The following is a 23,723-nucleotide window of genomic DNA, read 5'->3' as shown; positions in this document are numbered from 1 at the left end:
GTTTATAATTTTATTAACTCCAGTCCTTCTTAACATAATTTACATCAGTATATACAGTATTCACAATACAGAAAATCACCAGTCTATTAAAACAGTTTAAGAAGTACAAATTAGAAATGAGTTCAGTACTATACTACTGAGACGATATGTAGCTTGAACTCTGCAAGAGATTATTTACACACATGTTCTGAATTTTCTGGCTTTTATATCACCCATGACCAGACTATTGCCACTTTAGACCACACAACTGAAGTCCTTAACTGAAAGAAAAGTCATAATTCAAATTTCAAAATGACATAAGTATTTTCCTTTCCTCACATGTATAGCTAGTAGCATTACTGAAGTACAATGTGTTCATCAATAGTTTCTTAGTTACAAATGGTACCTCAAAGTCACAGTTGTATGGCTACAAGTCAAACACATTCATTTAAGCCACAACTTGTGCCATAATAGTCCGTACTCCTGTTCCTAACAGAAGAATCCACCACATAATGCTGATACCACCTTCTACTCCTGTAGGCCAACTGAGAATGAAGCCAAATGGCCATAACCATTTAGATGGCAGCACAGCAACAAGTGTGTAGTAGTTCATCCACACAAAAGCCATGAAGGTTAAAGTCTGCAATTAGAAAATAAAAACTAAGGTCTAAAATCAATTTTGAGAGGATGTTATTATGATAACTCATTTTCATGAACTTACAATGACTAGCTGAGCTGAGTAGGAGAGAAAAAGTCTAGTTTTCCTGTAGGATGACATCCGTGAATTTGCTGCAAAAAAAAAGTTATGATTGAAGTAGAGCAATTGAAGAATAACACTATAAGTTTACTAATTGTATACTGAAAATTACATCACTAGTAGAGATGATGATGGTTCATGGTGTGGGTTATTGTAGTCACGCCCTAGTTCGTGAACCATAGGCAATGGCTGAGTGGCCTAATAAGTGGTCCCGAGAGTCAAGATACCAGTTGCTACAGAATGGGAGTGGGCATCTCGGACATATTCTGAGTCATAGCCCTCCTTGTGTTCAGGCGGCTAGGACTATACAATCCATCGATAGTCCCTAACCCGTCAGAGGTGAGATCCTCACTTGGACTATGTGTAAGTAGGGTAGCATCCTGTTTTACAAATTTACGGAACTCAGAACATCTTAAGCAAGCTTTGGACCTATGGGAGTAACGGAGTCCCACACCCATTTAATAGGTGGGGGACTCCTTGGAAACAACTTGGCAATGAAATGGAATTCAATGGGGGCTATCAATATTAATGGGGCTTATGGAAGAAGGAAAGTAGAACTGGCTGAGTCAGCAAAGATGATGCATCTGGATGTGCTAGGAGAAAATTATATTCAGGTAAGGGGAGATAACGAGGAAGAGATAGGAGATTATAAAGTCTATTTGACAGTTGTTAGAAAGGGAAGGGCAGAGTGTGGAGTAGGGCTGTTCATCAGGAATACTATTGTACGAAACAAAGTTTTGGTTAGGTATGTAAATGAGCGAATTATGTGGGTAGATTTGGCAGTTAGAGGAATTAGGACGAGAATTGTCTCAGTGTATTCAACATGTGAGGGTGCAGATGAGGATGAAGTTGACAAGTTTTATGAAGCTTTGAGTGACATCATAGTCAGGGTCAACAGCAAGGATAGGATAGTGCTAATGGGCGATATCAATGCGAGAGTTGGAAATAGAATTGAAGGATACAAAAAGGTGACTGGTAAATATAGGGAAGATATGGAAGCTAATAGAAATGGGAAGCGTTTGCTGGACTTCTGTGCTAGTATGGGTTTAGCAGTTACGAATACATTCTTCAAGCATAAGGCTATTCACCACTACACATGAGAGGGTAGGGGTACCAGATCAATAATAGAAAATATTCCCTCTTCCTGTCCAGTAATTCCATGGGATCTATTATGAGTTCACTTGAATTACCCAAAACACTGTTCATTTCTTTTCCCTCCAGTCCTAAGATTCTTTATTACTGTTCTAATTCAGGAAATATACTAGGAATGCACGGGTTTTCCCGGGGATTTTTTGATGATACAGACCACTATTTGATGTGTAGTAAACTAAGCATCTCTAGGCCTGCAAACAAATAAGGGTAGAAAATCTCCAGGATGAGGAAATTAGAAGTACAGGGATAAGATTACTGAGAAGTTCCAAACAGTGGACAGCAAGCAGGTTCAGGATATAGAAAAAGAATGGATTGCATACAGGGATGCTGCAGTAGAAACAGCAAGGGAATGCCTAGGAACGACTGTGTGTAAGGATTGGAAAAAGCAACATATTGGTGGAATGATGAAGTGAGAGCAGTTTGTAAACGTAAAAAGAAGTTTTATTAGAAATGGCTCCAAACAAGGGCAGATGCAGACCAGGAATTGTACGTAGATGAAAGAAACAGAGCAAAACAAATAGTTGTTGAATCAAAAAAGAAATCGTGGGGAGATTTTGGTAATAACCTGGAAAGGCTAGGTCAAGCAGTAGGGAAACCTTTCTCGACAGTAATAAAGAATCTTAGAAAGGGAGGGAAAAGAAATGAACAGTGTTTTGGGTAATTCAGGTGGACTCATAATATATCCCTGGGAATCACTAGACAGGTAGGGGGAATATTCTGAAAATCATCTCAACCTATAAAGAAATCTTCCTGGTGGTGTCGCAAACAATGGAGCTCATAGGGAGGAGGAAAATGATGATGGTGAAATTACGCTTGAGGAAGTGGAAAAGGTGGTAAATAAATTCCATTGTCATAAAGCAGCAGGAATAGATGAAATTAGACCTGAAATGGTGAAGTATAGTAATAGAGAGTAATAAGATTAGCACGGAATGTTGGTAAGATACCGTCAGATTGGACAAAAGCAGTAATTGCACCTGTCTATAAGCAAGGGAACAGGAAGGACTGCAACAACTATCGAGGTATCTCACTGATCAATATACCAGGCAAAGTATTCACTGGCATCTTGGAAGCGAGGGTGTGATCAGTGGTTGAGAGGAAGTTGGATGAAAACCAGTGTGGTTTCTGACCACAGAGGGGCTGTCAGGATCAGATTTTCAGTAGGCGCCAGGTAATTGAAAAATGCTGCGAGAGAAATACACAGTTATGTTTATTTTTCGTAGATCTAGAGAAAGCATATGACAGGGTACCGAGGGAAAAGATGTTCACCATACAGGGAGACTATGGGAGTAAGGGTAGATAGTTAAAATCAATCAAAGGCATTTATGTTGACAATTGGGCTGCAGTGAGAATTGATGGTTTAATGAGTTGTTGGTTCAGGGTACTTATAGGGGTTAGACAAGGCTGTAATCTTTCACCTTTGTTGTTCGTAGTTTACATGGATCATCTGCTGAAAGGTATAAAGTGGCTGGGAGAGATGCAGTTAGGTGGAAATGTAGTAAGCAGTCTTGCCTATGCTGACGACTTGGTTTTAGTGGCAGATTATGCCGAAAGCCTGCAGTCTAGTATCTTGGAACTTGTGTATGGTAGGAATGTTAGCCTTTCGAAGACTAAATTGATGTCAGTAGGTAAGAAATCCAAGTGAACTGAATGTCAGATTGGTGATACAAAGCTGGAACATGTAGATAATTTCAAGTATTTAGAATGTGTGTTCTCTCAGGGTGGTAACATAGTAAGAGAAATTGAAGCAAGGTGCAGTAAAGCTAATGCAGTGAGCTCGCAGTTGTGATCAACAGTATTCTAACTTACTGTATAAGAAGGAAATCAACTCCTGGAGGAAACTCTCTTTACATCAGTTTCTTTTCAGACCAACTTTGCTTTACGGGAGCGAAAACTGAGTGGACTCAGGATATCTTATTCATAAGTTAGAAGTAACAGACATGAGAGTAGTGAGAATGATTGCTGATACAAACAGGTGGGAACAATGGCAGGAGGGTACTCGGAATGAGGAGATAAAGGCTAACATAGGAATGAACTCTATGGATGAAGCTGTACGCATAAACCGGCTTCAGTGGTGGGGTCGTGAGGCGAATGGAGGAGGATAGGTTACCTAGGAGAATAATGGATTTTGTTATGGAGGGTAAAAGAAATAGAGGGAGACCAAGACGACGATGGTTTTACTAAATTCACAGAGGCTTGCCGACTGAACGCTGAAAAGCATAATGGTTTATAATGATGACGATGAATGTATGTATGTATGTATGTATGTATGTATGTATGTAGAAATGATGAAACAAACAGATGGATGTGCAGAGATATCGACTATATTTGTGTATGTCTGAAGGTTCTAAATATAACTGGAAACACATTCTACGTTTTACAAACTTTGAAAGTGACATTGAAGTGCGTTTTAAGTAGAATTTAATCATAATCAGTAGTAGATATATTCTTACTGAGTTTCAATTGTGGACAAGTAAAAGTAGCATTTTCAGCATGAACATACATACATACATTATCATTATAGACTGTTATGCCTCTCAGCATTCAGTCTGCAAGCCTCTGTGAATTTACCAAATGTCGCAACAATCCTCTATTTGCAACTAGAGCTGTGGCCTCATTTAGTGCTATACCTTTTACCTTTACATCGTTAGAAACTGAGTCTAACCATCGTCGTCTTTCTTTTTTCTTTTTTCGCTATTTGCTTTACGTCGCACTGACACGGATAGGTCTTATGGCGACGATGGGATAGGGAAGGCCTAGGAATGGGAAGGAAACGGTAGTGGCATTAATTAAGATATAGCCCCAGCATTTGCCTGGTGTGAAAATGGGAAACCATGGAAAACCATCTTCAGGGCTGCCGACAGTGGGATTCGAACCCACTATCTCCTGATTACTGGATACTGGCTGCACTTAAGCGACTGCAGCTGTCAAGCTCGGTCCATTGTCGTCTTGGTCTCCCTCTACTTCTCTTACCCTCGATAACAGAGTCCATTATTCTCCTAGGTAACCCATCCTCCTCCATTCGCCTCATGACCCCACCACCGAAGCCGGTTTATGCATACAGCTTCATCCATCAAGTTTATTTCTAAACTAGCCTTTATCTCCTCATTCCGAGTACCCTCCTGCCACTGTTCCCACCTGTTTGTACCAGCAATCATTCTCACTACTTTCATGTCTGTCACTTCTAACTTATGAGTAAGATATCCCGAGTCCACCCAGCTTTGCTCCTGTAAAGCAAAGTTGGTCTGAAAACAGACCAATGTAAAGATAGTTTCGTCTGGGAGCTGACTTCCTTCTTACAGAATACTGTTGATCGCAACTGTGAGCTCACTGCATTAGCTTTACTACACCTTGATTCAACCTCACTTACTGTATTACCATCCTGGGAGAACACATAACCTAATTACTTGAAATTATCGACTTGTTCTAGCTTTGTATCATCAATCTGATGTTCAATTCTGTTGAATTTCTTACCTACTGACATCAATTTAGTCTTTGAAAGCATGATAAGAGGGAAAAATGCTGCACACATTTGTGTATTACATTCATGAAATGTATGATGAAAGTGCTGCAGTTAAACAAGAGGGAGATAGACATGATATAGTCTTTTGGGTTTATGTCGTGTCAAGAAAACTGCATGAAATTCTTTACGTTTCGCAGAGAACTTTGCTCTGCATCCAGGCTTGTGTCAATGTCATACTTCTGTATGAGCGTACACCTGTTATGTTATGTGACCTGAGACTGATTATGATGGTTCTGTCAGCTTCTGCTTCGAACACTAGCGCTATACTGCATCCAGTGAGCCATCTGGTGACGAATGAACGTACCACTTCCACTTCTATTATAATGTCTAAATTCAAACCTCACTGTTTGAGAAGCCTTTGTCTTGAACAGTAATGATTTTCTTCTGAAGAGCCAGAGTGAATTTCTCTGCGAAACGTAAAGAATTTCACCTTATTTTCTTAAAGCCTATATAATGTCTATAAGTACGGGCAGTGAATGCATCAACTGCAACAACAAGAGGGAGACAGTTTGTGAAAATCAAAGCCAGAGACATTCCCAGACAAACTGTAGATAAAGTAAATGTGAGCATTTGTTTTTATATTGAAAATCAAGTCACTCATATAAACTTAAGTGAAATTTTCTAACAGCAGGCTAAAGTTAATGTACCTGCTGTTCTTAGGTCTTCTTGAACTCGTATCAGTTTACGCTGAAGTCGGGCATGCTTAGCAAATTCGTCTACCATTGAGATGTTTGCCATTTCATTCCTAATTTTCATTTCATCATTCTGGAGGGACTTCTCTTGAGATGTTACTACACATATGCACGCCAATATCTGTAAATTGAAGAAGAAATATTGTAAAGAAAAGCATTCTCACAGGTGAAAATGTGAATGTACCATAAATACACAATTTCTATATACAGTATTACAATGGTATTGGGTAGAGAAATGTGGCTCATACTGTTATCAAACAAAGATCTTAAGTTTGTTTCTGTGTATGATGAATACTGTTAACTTATTTATTTTTCTGAATATTAGTATGAATCTGATATATTTAAGTGGATATAGCAAAGCAAAGTAAAGTCACCTCCGTACAGGCCATGAAGGCCCTTGGAGGAGTGGAAGGTAAAGGCTTCCACCATTGTTAACCTCGGCACGTGATGGGGTAGAGTGGTTAGCTCTACGCCCGGCCGCCTTTGCCCCCAGGAATTAACCTGGTACTCATTTTTGGTGCAGGCTGAGTGAACCTCAGGGCCATATGCACCTCATTTAAGTGGATATAACCAATGGTAAACATGGGAGGGCAAAAATTTTGCGGTCATCTACTGATCCACAGTGCAAGTTACATATGCAAATTTTACCTAAGAGATCCAAAAGAAAATTATTATTGCACTACCTTGACAATATTATTAAGATGCAATTTATTTTATGAAACATTCTTACTGTTTGCATCAGTGCTGATAAGAAAGGCCGATGACCTAGATGTAAGGCCCCTTTAAACAATAAGCATAAGATATAAGATTTTTTTTTTTGTTATGATCACGTTATCATCAGTCATATAAAACAGAAATATTTGCCACTACTGCTCTTTTGCTCTTTAAAGAAATCTGTCTCAAAAAGTGCTATCTTTACGAGTCTGCAGTTCATAAGAGTAATAAGAATGTGCTCATTCCCAGTGCTATTTTGTTGAATGTTGTGGTTTGTTCCAAACAAAGAGACCAATCTTGTTATCTGCAGTGTTGCGGAAATGGTGCTTCTTTCAATGAACGGTCATGTTTAATAAAAGAAAGTAAACTATTGGTGATTTTGATAAAAAGTAGAACTGAAAAATGCTTAAGACCACTAATTATGGGTTTATATACAGAGTTATTCAGCTAAGACTTCCACCTCAAATAACTTGGGAACTGTTAAAGATAATGACGTTCTGTTTTCAATTTCAGTAATGGTACCAAGCGGCTCAGAATTGGATTTTCAATACTTTTCCAGGGTATCAATTCTGCTGAGATAATGATACTAACTTTGTATTGTAAAAATAGAACTACACTATTTTCTACTACTGGTCTTGAACTTACAAATATTATGAATTCAGAACCGTGATTATTTTGAGAATTGGCAAGTACTTCTCGAGAAAATTTCATGTATTCAAACGTACTTCATTTGCCTGCAAGGGCCTGCCCTATTAGATTTGCGGTATGTATGAAACATGAGCTAGCTGTAGACAAACAGAATTCCTTCACCTTCTTTTGACAACAAGGTATTTGCTCTACTATGCTCTTAAATACACTATGATAAATTGTATGATTTAAAATCTTTAATATCGCCATCAGTAACAGGTAAAGGAAAAGCAGATATGCGATGGGTTTCCTTTCCTATCTGACTTCCCTTGGTCAAATCTTGTTCTTCTTTTATCCCGACGGTATTAGGTTTGTGAAATCTTGGGAGTCTTTCATATTCATGGCCTTCATGGCTGTTCTCTTTTGTTTGCTCATTCTTTGAAGGATCAAACCACTTCCCTTTTCCCTTCTGATTAGTGCTAACATGGGGTGGTTGCCCAGTTGTACTAGCTGTACTTCTTAAAATAATACCCACTTCCACCATTACTTTCAAACGTTCAATATAATGTTAACTACTATCCTTCTTCCTTTATGTTTCTCCTTTCTGCCACTTTCTCCACAACATGATGCCACACTGGAGCAAAATGCTGGCAACCAAGAATAAGGTAGCTGGAAAATCTACAATTTCCAATAACGGACCATTTGTATTGGAATTATGAATTTACTCATTCAAGACAGATATTTCAGGTTCCCTATGGGAATCAATATCTATATCATACGGTGATGAAGCGGCTGCAACCCGTCTCTTGCATATGGATTTGGCCCAGTTTTACAGCCAGATATCCTTCCTGATGCCATTCATGTATGGTTTTCTTTTCTTTTTTTTTTTTTCGAGTGGTCACGCTAACTCAGTTGGTTTTTCGGTGACAATGGGATAGGAAAGAACTACGAGTGGGAAGACTGTGGCCATGGCCTTAATTAAAGTACAACCCCATCATTTACTTGGAGTGAAAATGGCAAACCACGGAAAACCATCTTCAGGGCTGCCGATGGTGGGGTTTAAACCTATCATCTCCCAAATACAAGGTAACAGCTACGTGGCCCATATCGTGCAGCTACCTCGTTCAGTCTTGTGTGGTTCAATGTCATGTCAGGATGATGACATTTTTCACTTAGAAGCCGTTGATTATTCATTGTTCCTTCACCTGTTAACGTATGACAATATGAATTTATCATTGTGCATTTATGGGAACAGTAGGGCAAATACCTAGTTGTCAGAAGAAGGTGAAGAAATTCTGCATGTTAGCAGCTAACTCATGTTTCATATGTAGCAGGGCAGCCGCCCCACAGGCAAACGATACATATTTGAATGCATTACATTTTCTTGAGAAGTATTTGTCTGATTTTCAAAATAATCATGGTGCTGAAGTTGTAATGTATATGTACGTTTAATGGTAGGTATAGAAAACAGCGTAATTCCATTTTAAAAACAAACTTTTCTCAGAAGACAGCCACCCAAATGATTTTTTAGGGGCCCATACAGATGAAAATCACTGGGGGCTAAGTCAGGACTGTACGATGGATGTTCCAAGCATTCCCAACGAAATGTGGTTGCAGTTGACACCTCCGCAGGATGACCAGGACGCTCCCCATCTCTGATGCTTTTCCTTCAATGGTTAAACTTCTGGATCCAATTGAACACAGCTTTCCGTGAGAAACAGTTTTCATCATAGATGGGATGCATTTTGCGATGCACTTCTTCTGTGGACAGTCCTTTGGGCCACAAAAAATGCACAATCGCACGCTGTTCTTCTCGTCATGCGACACATGTGCCATCATGTACTAACAGCCTCTGACTGACTGAGTGCCTGCAAGATGTCATACGACAAGCATATATATGCTGCCATCTGCTGGCAAAACTTGCGGGCGTAATTTCAAATGGTGTAAGGCACACACATGTTTGAGACTTATTTATTGACTCAACTTCATAGTAATGATTGAATGCCCTTACTATGCTCTCAACTGGGAAGAATTTGGTCACCAGCATCATGGGTCAACTCTTAAGCCATCAAGTTCTGCAGCAGAGAACAGCAACTTAGAGGCTTCAATGTGGGAGTATTATACATTACTTATGATATGTATTTTTATGGGTTTACTTATTATTTGTTCAAAAATTTATTGAATTTTAGCATGAGCTGACAATTAATCTGATGACTCAGTTTATAAGGATCCCTGGACTTTTAACTTTTACTGAAGTTTTTAGATGATAGGTTTATACATAATATGAACTGGTGCTTTATCCTTTCATCTACCACATGGCTGCAATTAAATGAATTAGATTTCATACATGATAAACCAAACAGCCTGAAAAACCTCAAGTTGATTGAAAGTTACATTCTAAAAATTGATTTTACAAAATATGGAAGATCATTCTGACCAACCATGCTTCAACCCAGAAAATTAAAACAAAACTGTTCTCAAAGGCTTTTTCAATCGTGACATTTCCAAGTTTTTATAGGCTTACAAGTGGAAATGCGTATCTCCCCTAATGCTGTGTCATTTCATTGTCCTACAAAGGAGGCTTGCAGTGGTGCCTTACTGGCATACTACCTGCCAGAGTCTTCGAAAGGTACAGTATGGACAATCAAATGACGAGCCCACTGCGCACTGGGGCAACACGCTAGCAATTTAATGACTGAAAAACCCTAAAGAGCTTGAATAATTTAATATATACTTTTCCTCCTTTAAAATCGCAACTTATCAACTTCATTAACATCCTCGAGCTCACATTCTTATTCATACATTCTAATGAAATGTAAGATTTTAATATACAATTAACATGTGCCACAAAATATGATTTACTGGGACTTTTACTGTTCATCTTCAAATAAGAAGTCAAACTGACCAACTTAAGAATATGTTTTAATATTATCCTATGGCTAAATTAGTCGTATATAGGCAACGAGAAAATAACAGGTTAGGATGCAACACTGGACCAATACAAAGTCTACTTACCGATTTAATGAGAAGCGGAATCGATGCACTTAGTACACTCAGGACGATAGTTACTGCTAAAAGAAACATAGTGCCGGGAGTAATTAGAGTAATGCCTTCCTAGCCTAACCAAAAGGAAAAGAAAAACACTGTTTCCGGGATTCTATGTTGTTATTTACTTCTGATTAAAAACTTGAATTTTTCGCTATCGTTTCCCGAACACTATAGCCAACACTGAAGAGCTAGAGTACTTAAAATTTTCGTTTCGTCAACAGTTTAGCCAACACATGAAACATAGTTCATCCGATGCTGCCAGAATGCTGCAGTCACAGTCACGTGAAACATTTTCCCACTTGTAAGTTACGCGTTTATCCACTAGGGCATGCTTGTGCCGATTGGTTGCCTAGCTGAACAACAGATGGCGTAAAGAGCCAAAATGAATTCATGCTAAGCTACTTCCATAATCACATCGACCACGACCACACCGATCATTGGTCTCTGCGAAAGAAATATATTCCCATTTTGTACGGAAACTACTAACTACAGTCAACTTCTGGTACAAGAATATTTAGTTTCAGTTTTCCTTGAATGATCTCAAAGAAATTGGAAATTTATTGTACATCTCCCTTGGTAAGTTATTCTTTTCCTATAAGCCAATATTTGCCACAATTTGTCCTCGTGAATTCGAACTTTATCTTCATATTGTGATCTTTCCTACTTTCAAAGACAGCACTCAAACGTATTCGTCTACTAATGTCATTCCACGCCATTTCTCCACTGACAACTCGGAACATACCCTAGTCGAGCAGCTCGTCTTCTTTCTTTCTCCCAGTCTTCCCAGCCCAAACTTTGCAACATTTTTGTAACGCTACTCTTTTGTCGGAAATCACCCAGAACAAATTGAGCTGCTTTTCTTTGGATATTTTCCAGTTCTTGAATCAAATACCGGTAATCCTGGTGAGGGTCCCATACACTGGAACCATACTCTATTTGGGGTCTTACCCAGAGACTTGTATGCCCTCTCCTTTACTGCTTTACATCCTTACTACAACCCCTAAACACCCTCATAACCATGCGCAGAGATCTGTACCCTTTATTTACAATCCCGATTAACCCGATTAGCATCTTTCCTTATATTAACACCAAGCTTAGATACTTACAGTGATCCCCATTAGCAACTTTCACCCCATCAACGCAGTCATTAAAATTGAGAGGACTGTTCCTGTTTGTGAAACTCACAACCTGACTTTTAACCATATCATTGCCTGCTGTCCATCTCACAACATTATCGAGGTCATTTTCGCAGTTGCTCACAACCTTGTAACTTATTTATTACTCTACACCAGGGCCTCTCAAACGACCAAAATCTCACGCGTGCAAACTGCGGCGCAGAGTTTCTGTGCACAGTGCATCGGTCCCACTCGGCTTGGCTCGGACCAACGCTTCGTCTCTGGGCTACTCGGCTCAACTCGGCTCGGATTTGGAGCGCTGCGGAGCAAGTGAGGAAGAGGGAGACAAGGGGAGCGAGCGAGACAGGCGTGGGGAAAGAGAGAGACAGCGCTATTGTTCCAAATCGAGGACTGAGGGTCTGGAAGCGAAGCCATCTTTTGCACCATGCACAATGCATGCACTGAGAGGCCCTGCTCTATACAGAATAACATCATCCGCTCAAAGCCGTACTTCCGATTCCACTTCTTTACTCATATCATTTATATATAACTTATACAGTATAAGAAAACATAAAGGTCCAATAATACTGCCTTGAGGAATTTCTCCCTTAATTAATTCAGGGTCAGATAAAGCTTCACCTACTGTAATTCTCTGAGATCTATTTTCTAGAAATATAGCAACTCATTCAGTCATAGTCCAACTGCATTCATTTTGCCAGTTTTCCCATGATCCACCCTATCAAATGCCTTAGACAGGTCAGTCGCGATACAGTCCATTTGACCTCCTGAATCCAAGATATCTGCTATATCTTGCTCTCTTTCTATTTTGATTTTATATTATCTTCCTAGATATTTTACTTTCAGTGCTTCGGTTGCCCTACAAACTCTTAATAGATACGTTTCTTCCATTTGTTCTCCACAGAATAGACATTGATTTTCGTTATTTCTCTCTCTTTGACCCTTATTGTTATATATTCCCATTCGCCACTACACCATTCCTCTCACTTCTCTGTTAAGACATATTGTATATAATTTTACAAAATTACAGCAGTGTTCTTTTAGTTCCACATTCTGCCATAATCGTCTATTTCTCAATATCCTTCACTCTATCCATTACTTTCTTACTGAATTCCTTTATACTGAATCTCTTTACCCCAGTAGCTTCCCATTCCCATTCTGTCGAGCATCCTCTTCACTTTCGTTAGCCAGTATTCTTTTGTTTTTTTGTGTGTAGAATTTGTTTCACGTCGCACCGACACATATAGGTCTTACGGCGACGATGGGATAGGAAAGGCCTAGGAGTAGGAAGGAAGCTGTCGTGGCCTTAATTAAGGTGTTACAGCGCCAGCATTTGCCTGATGTGAAAATGGGAAACCACGGAAAACTATCTTCAGTCCTGCCGACAGTGGGATTCGAACCCACTATCTCCCGGATTCAAACTCACAGCTGCGCGTCCCTAATCGCACGGCCAACTTGCCCGGTAGCCAGTAATCATCCTTTAAGTGTTCCATCAGTTTGTATGCTAAATTCGGTATTTCCCTCCCTTCTCCCCTTCTTAACTAATATTTTAGTAATTCCCTGGGTATGGGATCTGCTTGAATGCTTATATACTCACGTAGTCTTCTAACTCCACAATTGGCCGTGCTCTGGCTCGGTGAGGAAAACAACGGGATACTACCTCACTCGTTACTTCCGTAGTATGCCTCTTCAGTGAAGCCTAGGTCATCTATGACAGCTAATGGCTGAGCTGTTGAGGATCAAACCAGCCTCCGTGATGAGCACTCGACAAACATGAAGTCATATTATTTGTTTTTTTCTTAATTCCAGCAGTGCTGTAATTCCTTTCAATGGAAATTAAGTTAACTCAGCCTTTCCTCTCCTTGTTTTGATCCTGTTTTATTTTTTTTAGCACAGAAAACGAACGTTCTAGTGTTGCTGTTGCTGCTTGAATGGTGAGGACGAGTGCTGCTAGATTGTATATTTCTGGTATAGCTAACATTAAGTGTATCTTGCACATGTACAGTATTTCACTAAAAGAGGCACTGGTTTGCTGCGCATTTCTTGGTCCGAGGATTAGTAGGCCCTATAACACCGTAAGTTCATTCTGTAACCTCGTACCGGTAGCATCAAAATGTACACCTAGGTATGTACAGTAGCTAACAGTGTTGCAAAAGCTAATTCATGAGAAAGAGTTTTTTTCTTTTGGTAAAGTTTGCGTGAATCTAGCAGAGTTGTAAAATGTAACTTCTTGTATCTGTCTTCTAACTGAAGAGTTAGATTGTCCATAAATTTACATAAAAGTGCGTTGTATACTGTTTCAGTGTACAAGTTCCTACGTTTTTTCGGTATTTCATCTGCATTTTCCTAGCTTCATTCCAAAATTTATCAAACTCATTGAAGGGTTTATTTCTGAACATTCGCTTAACATCTTCAATTCTTTCACAGCAGAACACGACATCCATACTTTTAGTTTGCAGCACATCGTAAAATGCATCTGTATGATAAAACAATGGTGAAAATACTGCCAACAGAAAACGACACAGGGAACCTTTCAGCAAAACTGCACAACCAGTGTCATACAATTTCTGAGTCCCATTTTTGGGTATTATCAACAATAGATCTTTAAAAATTAGATTAAATTCTATATATTCCCTGTGACTGCATGTACTAGTCGTGTTGAAAAATTTCATCTAGTAGGTGCTAATCCAGACAGCTTCCTGTCAACGTTTTTATTGAGTGCTTGAGTGCCCGAGTACACTCTAACACTGTGGCACTGCCGTATACATATTAGATCGCGCGACTCGGTCGTGAAAATGAGGCATACAGTTAACGCGCGCCCTAATTCTGGAGAAATGCTCTCCCAAAGTTCAACTGTGCGATGACAATTATGTATAGTTAAAGTCTCTTCTGGAGATCGAATGTAGTACTCGACTACTAACAAACCGGTAAAATGTTATTGATAGGCAGATAAAACGAACGGTAATCCTCTTCCGCGCTCCGAGTTAGCACATTATATCACTTCTGTTGCTCCCTCCTACGCTAGATTTTCAGATTCACCTCCCGGGTTCCTTCCCAATCACATTTCAATTCTTCCGGCGCTATACCTCATTAGTCCTGGTTTCACTTTTGTGTCGGGTGGTTTGGTCCCCAAGTTCGATTCCCCCCTGGCATCAGTTGACCGGGGTCTGGTCTCAATCTGCCTTTTTGTTCTCGTTTCCATCCTTTTCGGCTTGAAAGATGTGTTCGAACCCTAGGCCTTCTCTCAAGGTTTGTTTTCTTTTTATGACACTCTTCTTGAGTTCTTTACAAATTTTATATTTTTGCTTATCCTTTTATCAAGCATATCCAATAGGTCCAGGCTTAGTCTCCTGCGATGTATTATTTCACCGGACAAGCAATACTCTCTTTCGTCTTTACACTTTCTTAGCCATGGTTTATGACGGGTAGGGACAGGTTTATGAGCGGAATAGTCGTGTTTTTGGTCTGTCCGTCCTTTTTCACGCAGCTGTCTCTTCCCTTCTTGGCTCGCCACTAACCTAATCATAAAACTCACAGTTAGATTTCGTGACTCTGCGAACTGGCCCCAATTAATGCTTATGTACAACATAATGAGCACGTAGGGCTCAACATATACTAGAAAAAGTGGACTATCACATGAAATCAATTCAAAAATGCGTACCTTCAGCATTGGAAATAAAATCAGGTACATTCTGTAATCATTGTTCACGCACTTGAATTTCTAATTCACTCAAGAAATTTCGATAGTTTTCAGTCAATGAACAACAGAATTACACATTGTTATTCCCAATACCTAGCTTTGGTGTGGTAACACTCAAAACATCCTCCTATTCAAAGACCTACGTCATATTTACGGCAATATGCGGTCGTAATTTTCTTCACAGCACGATCAGTGTTGTGTTTGGACTTATCGTAGCAAACCTTGCACGTATGCTGCGAGTGTCCTTCCTTCTTCACGCCCACTGCAGTCATTGTGTGGAAAATAATCTCTACCTACTAGCCTTCCCGCATGTGATGCTCGTGATTCTTCAGTATTTTCAGCAGCAACACTACTCACCAAATCATCTGCCAAACGTTCACAAAATTTCGATAGGGGAAGAAAAAACGGGCCTGTTCACAGTAGCAATATCTTGTTTCCGTTGTGTTCTCGTGCTTCTCACCTCCCTTCGCCTTTTTGCGACTGGTTCTTCTGGTGATGAATCTCCTGAGGGGCTTGTAGATTTTCATTTTCTTCTTCACAATCACTTTCATAAAGATCAGAATCCCAATCGTTTACATGTTCCGTAATAATCTGTTCACTTATCCCTGGGCTGTATGTACGCGTAGGATTTCCTTCACATGAACACAAGAACCTCGTTTATCCGGATTAGGTGGAACCGGATTATAGAAAATCCGGATAATCCGGAAAAACTAATACAGTACATGGTGTATAATCTGTTAACATAAGTTGTAGAGTAATACGGTACCCTTTCTTCAATTGTACAAAAACGTATAAGAACACTTTTCTTACATTTACGACTCTGTTTTATGCACTAAAATAATGTGTTATTTTTCTTTTTTACCTTTGTATAGCGTTTGCGCGCAGCACGATCACGAAGACGTTTTACTAACAATAGTTCTGCCGGTGTGGTTTCAGTCTAAGATTCTAAATAGGACATCAGTTTGTGCAGCTGCATTGCTGCTTCTCCATGAGTCATGTTTCTTCTGATGAAGCGCCGGTTTCATTTTCGAATTCACTATCAGTGAATTAGTAGTGCGTTGCATTCAGAAGAGCGTGGGTTCGAATCCCACCTCGGCCGTCCTGGGAATGGTTTTCCACGGTTTCTCATTCTGAATTCCAGGCAAATGCCGAGACGGTACCTTTGATAGACCGTGGTCGAATTACTTTCAGTTCCTGTCCTTAACTATCCCTGGCGGTAAAGGCATTCAAGAAGAGTCGATCCCGTAAAAGAAATACTGTGTAAATAAAAATATATTTTTTCGATCCGGATAAACCGGAGATCCGGATTAATGAGGGCCGGATAAACGAGGTTCTTGTGTACTAGACCCGGGATCCATATCTCAATATACAGTATAAATCGATTACTTGAGAGATGATTGCAGACTGCTGACTCACTAGAATTTTATTTTAAATCTGTGAAGTCATGTAATCCATCATTAGAACACGTGCGCATAAATTTGAGCTTATCGAACGAGTGATGGTATATTCAATTCATTTTAATGACTCGATTCATTTGATTCCGTTCATATTACTGAATCGATACAGTGAATCGATTCACGGCTCATTAGAGTCATCGATCCTATTGCATCTGTGTAGTATGTACTGATAAGACAGCAGCAACAACATTCAATGCTTGTTGCTGCCATCTGGTCATCATTCTATGAACTGCTTTCCTATGCGTCATCTAACTTTCAGATTCAGTACTTTACTTGCTTATTATTTTACAGCACAAAACTAACATAGTTGATAATAATAATAATAATAATAATAATTATAATTATAATTATAATAATAATTATTATTACTGACATACCGTAACTCAAATTTTATACACAACCTAATGGTTTTCCACAGTTCTCTGAAAGTCACAATTCTCTCTCTCTCTCTCTCTCTCTCTCTGTCTCTCTGTCTCTCTCTCTCTCTCTCTCTCTCTCTCTCACACACACACACACACACACACACACACACACACACACATATATATATACCGGGTGGTACAGCTGCCCCTATTCACGCAGTTTTATGCAACCCGCAGATTATAGTCGAACGTAAAAATATTGACCTTGACTACTCACTACAATGTCTGCTCTTACAACGCTTTCCATAATTCGTTTATTCGTGTCAAGCAAATCAGCATTAATGATAAAATACCGATTGATGGTAAAGAATCGTGCAAATTATGTGTCGCAGAAACGTCCTGTACAGAGAATATTATTGGTGAATGACTAGAAGTAGCAGCAACACAACAGCGCTAAACAGCAAGCCGTGATAGCTGAGCTTGCTAAAAGTTAGAGGAGAGTACCGGTGTTCGTCAGTAGGCGGTTCGAGTCCTGTATACGACGAATATTTTTATTGCGTTGTTGATGTTCGTGAGAGTCGTGTTGTTGACGACAAATCTAAATCATGATCAGTTCTCATATTGCAGGTACTCAGCTATGTTTGTTTTTTAAGGAGCTCATAAAAGAGCTATTTGCAATAAAGTGAGATTGTATCGACAGCGGTGCGATGGGCTTATGCATGGCCATTCGATTAATGAAGCAAATGTTCAAAATGACCACCTGCTTCGTTAATGCACACCTGAGCACGGTGGAGGAGAGACATTCTTGCTTGCTGCAACATATGTGGTGGAATCTGCCTGCAGGCTTCCGTGATGAGCCGCCGTAAATGATTCGGGCTCTCATGCTCCTGCTCATAGACTCTTTCCTTTAAATAACCCCAGAGGAAAAAGTCGAGTGGAGTAAGGTCAGGTGATCTAGCCGGCCATGTGACCGGACCCCCTCGTCCAATCCATCGTCCAGGATATGTCCTATGCAAGTGGTTCCGTACTGCCTACGACCAATGTGGGGGAGCTCCATCCTGCTGGAACCACATCCGTAACCGTGTCATAAGGGGCACATCCTCCAATAAGAGTGGGAGGTACTCACGAAGAAACTCTAGATAGCGTCGTCCCGTGAGGTTTCCTTCGAAGAAATATGGTCCAATTATCTTGTCACCTAGTATCCCGCACCACACGTTGACGCCCCATTGTACCTGAAATCGAGCTCCCCTGATCCAGTGAGGATTTTCAACGCTCCAGTAATGGAAGTTGTGACGATTAACAGTTCCGTTGTTGTGAAATCTGGATTCATCACTAAAGAGAATGTCCATTAAGAAATTCGCATCAGCTTCAACTCTTTGTAATATCCATTGCGAAAATTCTATCCGTTTTGGAAAGTCATCTCCGTGAAGTTCCTGGTGCAGCTGTTGATGGAAAGGGTGGAATTTATGGCGGTGCAATATTCGCAGTACAGATACATGACTGATGTTCAGTTCATTTCCTATGGCCCGTGAGCTTGTGTGCGGGTTGTATGCAATTGCATTTTGAACAGCTTCGTCGTTATTTCCAGACGTCACTGGAGCATCCCGAACGGAGGGTAATGTATGAAATGACCCCGTTGCACGCAACCGTCTTTCAACACGTCGAAATGTATCTGCAGTTGGCAGCCTTCGTCCAGGAAATCGTTCTTGATACAAGCGTCTGGCTTCCCGTGCATTTTGCCTTGCTTCTCCATAAAGTAGTACCATATTCACATAATCATCCCGTGAATACATAATGTTTGCTTTCGTGCTAACCGTACAGTACGTGCTCACACGTTGCTGCTAGGATTACGATATGCTGTTTCATGTGCCCTACGTATGAAGTGTAGACCGCTGTTAGTTGGTCTTCGAGTCGAACGTGCGCAGTTGCTTGGTTGAATGGGTGGGTCAGAATGTTGACAACACGTGCACTGCGCTTCATTCCCTGTAGTCGTTTGCCATATGGAAGTCGCATGTTATTATTCCTTTCGTATGTATGCTTTCTTTGTAAAGGTGGCAAATTACTTTTGAGACTTAAGAACGTTAAATATTTATTACGAATGGCCTTACAAGTATAATATAAAAATAAAATTGAAAAGCTCGTAACTAGATTCGAACTCTAAATGCCTGCTAACATATCGTATGCTCGCTGCGATTGGTGCCATGTAGCCACTGCAGGCGACAAAGAATTGGTCTCGTAGCTCTGTACTGATGGAATTACCTAGGCTATCGCTTCGATACTGATCGTTGATGTTAAAAGTTCTGAGCTCGAATGTGCAAACACCACAGTGAACTAAAGAATCGCGTCTCTCTTACGCCCAGATAGTTGCAACCATTCTCTACGCGTTACTTGGTTGAATGAGTCCAGCGTTATGTTTCAGGTGGTATTCACAATCGGTGCGTATGTGGCGATATTTATGATACCTGTTTATTATAACTTCCGTAGAAGAATATCGGAGACTTCAGAAAGGTCTTCGTAAACGATGCCTAGGCGAATACGAAATGACATTAAAAAATGCATGATTCAAGAATGTTTGGAACCCTTCCTGCTTCAAGTAACCTATCGAGGTACGTCTTCCATACGTAATTCCGCGCAGCTATTTGCAACGTACAAGCGCCATCCTTGTAACTCTGTATTCACGAGGAGAGCGGAAGTTCCCGCTTCGACAAGTTACTGATGAGTTACAGCCTTATGGTCCCGTTTTATGCCTTTTTTGATCGCTCTAACGGTAGTAATTACATAGCGTAAGCTATCACATCTGCTGTACAGCATTTGCGTGCCACAGATTATAAACTACAGTGCAAAACACGTTTCTATCAATTTCGATGTGATGAGACTGTACAAAATTGTGGTGCATTGACATGTCTGTAATTGGTCTTACCATATCACGTTTTCTATGATACCACGACCGCCCTTTCTATCAAAAGAAAATGGCCTCTTGGACCAATCAGGTGCGCAATTCTCTACCGACAGCTATAGGCGTGTTTATGGTTTGTACAGTATAGTAACATTTCGTAAAAATTAGTAGAGTATTGGACACCGCTCTACATAAAATGCTACAGTGTTTTTGAGATGGACCTCACTTACTGCCTCTTGTACCATTTTGCCATTGTGCGGAGAAGTCTACATCGGGTTAACTGCACATAACATTGCTGTAAGGTGTTGCGCAAGATGGGACTAAGAGGCATTTACGTCCTAGCTGGTTGCATATATTCGGGAAAAAATAGGGGCAGCTGTACCACCCGGTATATATATATAGAGAGAGAGAGAGAGAGAGAGAGAAAATTAGATGTAAAAATACCAGTTCCACAATAAGTAGCCCACATATTACAGTAAATATAAATCAAATAAGTTGCTTTACTTCGCACCGATACAGATAGGTCGGATGGAGACGAAGAGATAGGAAAGGGCTAGAAGTTGGAAGGAAGAGGCCGTGGCCTTAATTAAGCTACAGCACAAGCATGTGCCTGGTGTGAAAATGGGAAACCACGGAAAACCATCTTAACGGCTGCCGACGGTAGGATTCGAACCCACCATCCCCCGAATGCAAGCTCATATTTACGCGGCCCTAAACGCACGGCTAACTACCTCGTTAATCTTTGAAAATGAAAATGTCTTTTTCTATCAGCAGAGGATTTTTTTAAAATCGTCATATTTTGTATAGGCCACACGAGATATACAGTAGCCCACTGGTTTTCTGATTAAACATCTTTTTTTATTTAAGCTATTGCATCAGTCGGCTTACTTACTCACTGTCCACGTACACCGGTGACCTCGTGATTCGATTATTGAAGTATTGTGCAATGATGCGACATACGAACTGAGAGAATACCGAGCGGTTCTTCCGAATATAAAACAGACAATTTCGAGTGGTCATGAGCATGACTCATATCACAGGGTAGGCTAGATAATAATATTATTAACTTTGCGTCCCACTAACAACTTTTATGTTTTTTAGAGATGCCGAGGTGCTGCAGTCTAGTCCCGCAGAAGCTCTTTTACGTGCCAGTAAACCTATCGACATGAGGCTGAGCACCTTCAAATACCATCGCACTGAGCCAGGATCGAACCTGCCAAGTTGGGTTCAGAAGGCCAGCCCCTCAACCGTCTGAGCCACTCAGCCAGGCGTGGAGGCTAGAGAGGTGAGTTTAAGTAATTGTCGAACGTCAACTAGTTATAAAAATACCGATTGATTAAACTAATACGGTGAATAGAATAACCTAATAGCCTACCTATCTACAAACTAGGTAGGCCTACTTTGGAATTATGTTTTGACTACCTTTTTAACACTGCAAATAAATCCATCTATTATTTAACACTTCCTGTAAGAAGAGGACAGTGAATGCAAGTGGGTATTATTTTCAAATGAGCTGAGCTCGAGAGTCCATTATAGCGTACGATTCTTTCAGTGTACCATGGCTCCGTATGTTTTGCTTCAGAGGAAGTTCGGCTCTCCGCTAATGTCCAGTGTACCGATAATGAACCGTGTGTGTGTGTGTTGTGTCTCACTGATCTGTGACTGCGTACGATTCTTTCGGTATGCCATGGCTCACAGTATGTCTCACTGAAGCGGAAGCTCGGCTCCTCGCCAATGTCCAGTGTCCCGCTAGTGAGCCGTGAGTGCGCCACTCAGCACTGTTCGCTGAGAGTCAGCTGAATCGTGTGCCGTGAGCTCGCCGTTCCTGTGAATCGATTCACTCGAACACTTGAATGAATCGATACACTGCTTCGAATCATGCACTCAGTAGCCAACACTATATCGAACCAGAGCGCGCAAGGAGTACGTATATCAGTAATTAGGTAAGATCTAGCCGAGCGCACATGGCTACGAAACTATGTCCCAAGTTTGCACCACCAATCACTATCGATCGATAACACCACCTATCTATCAGTGGTAAAGGAAATTGACAACACGTTAAAATAACAACTATATCGATAACATGAATAGCTTTCAAGTGACTGAATTTCAAATTTCGTTGTAGTAGTATTACTAACAGCGCCACTCAGGCGCACGTCGCGTGGTAGTAATACGACCGCCGCGCATATAGTGTTAAGTGAGGATCATACAGTGTAGTGTAGTTCAGAAGTTTTATACAATTTCCTTTGTTTAACGAATCTTCACCTTCATTGTGTGCTCGGAAATATAACTCCTGTCTGAAGTATGTCTTAGGGGCCGATGTTAGGCCCCTTTAAACAACAAGCATGATCATCATCATCATCAAATTATGTATTTTTTCTCCACTACGTCAGTATGTTTTGTTTCCAATGAGAGCTGGTTGTTCGGTTCCATATCAATGCTATTACGTGAATCGCCGAACACTTGGAGTTTAAAAAATCATATAAAGTGTTTTTTGTCTTTTCGTGTTTAGAAGTTGCTTTACACAAATTATTATGATTACTTAAGCATCCCTGGACCAAACCGATCTTTCCGAACTAAAAAGCAGACACGACCAACAAAACAGTATTACCATTACTTTTTTTTACAATTTGCTTTACGTTGCACTGACACAGATAGGTCTTACGGCGACGATGGGATAGGAAAGGGATGGTAGTGGGAAGGAAGCGACCGTTGCCTTAATTAAGGTACAGCCCTCAGCATTTGCCTGGTGTGAAAATGAGAAACAACAGAAAACCATCTTTAGAGCTGCCGACAGTGGGGCTCGAACCCACCATCTCCCGAATGCAAGGTTACAGCTGCGCGCCCCTGATCGAATGACTAACTCGCTCGGTACAGTATTAACAATTCCTGTGGCTATATTATCTTAATCTGAAACTGAATTTACTGAAATTAAATCAATTTCACAAGTGGTTTTTAAACAGGTTACTTTGTCCTGTCTCAGATTCGGCGAATGTCTTCCTTCACTACCAACTGTAACACGAGTATTGCTAATTGGAATCGTCACCCCTGTTCAAAGGAATAGATTTCCGGCCGCCTCTTAATTATGGATATATAACTCCAACTAGCCGATTCTACTATATAATAAACTACTGCTTACTGAGAGCTCAGTCTACTACAGGTTTTAGTGTCGACCAGTTCAGCTTGGTAAGGAACTCAAGAGGAGTATAAAAAAGAATATCCAATTTCTTCGCAAAAAAGGAGTAAAAACAAAAATAACAAACAAGCAAAAACCTATAAACTAGCAGAAAATACGGAGACAGGAATCTGAACTAGGCGTCTTACCCGTTATTTGTGAATCCTCAGATGTAATGTATATCACCTGTGAACAGAGTGGAAAAGATCAGGTAGGATAGTGTAAAAATGTCATAAACTAAAACTAAACTTAAATATAGCAGATATCTTGGATTCAGGAGGTCAAACGGACTGTATCGCGATTGACCTGTCTAAAGCATTTGATAGGGTGGATCATGGGAGACTACTGGCAAAAATGAGTGCAGTTGGACTAGACAAAAGAGTGACTGAATGGGTAGCTATATTTCTAGAAAATAGATCTCAGAGAATTAGAGTAGGCGAAGCTTTATCTGACCCTGTAATAATTAAGAGGGGAATTCCTTAAGGCAGTATTATTGGACCTTTATGTTTTC

The 23,723-nt window shown here is 40.3% G+C and overlaps 1 protein-coding gene across 1 annotated transcript; it reads right to left on the bottom strand.

Annotated features, from left to right (window-relative positions):
* On the bottom strand, positions 1 to 10,666 carry LOC136866166 (guided entry of tail-anchored proteins factor 1). Its single transcript, XM_067142896.2, has 4 exons — positions 10,457 to 10,666; positions 6,056 to 6,221; positions 701 to 768; positions 1 to 619 (listed from the first exon to the last, which is right to left on the bottom strand). Exons 1-4 carry the CDS (start codon positions 10,523 to 10,525, stop codon positions 428 to 430), a joined length of 495 nt encoding a protein of 164 aa, XP_066998997.2. The 5' UTR covers positions 10,526 to 10,666; the 3' UTR covers positions 1 to 427.
* Positions 10,667 to 23,723: the final 13,057 nt, after the last annotated feature.

Source organism: Anabrus simplex, chromosome 1 (assembly GCF_040414725.1).
Source record: "Anabrus simplex isolate iqAnaSimp1 chromosome 1, ASM4041472v1, whole genome shotgun sequence".
Classification (NCBI taxonomy): domain Eukaryota; kingdom Metazoa; phylum Arthropoda; class Insecta; order Orthoptera; family Tettigoniidae; genus Anabrus; species Anabrus simplex.
The sequence above is the reverse complement of the archived record's forward strand: the minus strand, read 5'-3'. Positions and strand labels throughout refer to the sequence as shown.

Bases quoted from the DNA above. Each gene is read 5' to 3' on its own strand.
- LOC136866166 (XM_067142896.2), bottom strand. From the start codon at position 10,525: ATGTTTCTTTTAGCAGTAACTATCGTCCTGAGTGTACTAAGTGCATCG. The intron at 6,222-10,456 runs GTAAGTAGACTT...TTCAATTTACAG, and splicing joins TTCCGCTTCTCATTAAATCG to ATATTGGCGTGCATATGTGT. The intron at 769-6,055 runs GTACATTAACTT...TTTTTTTTGCAG, and splicing joins AGAAGACCTAAGAACAGCAG to CAAATTCACGGATGTCATCC.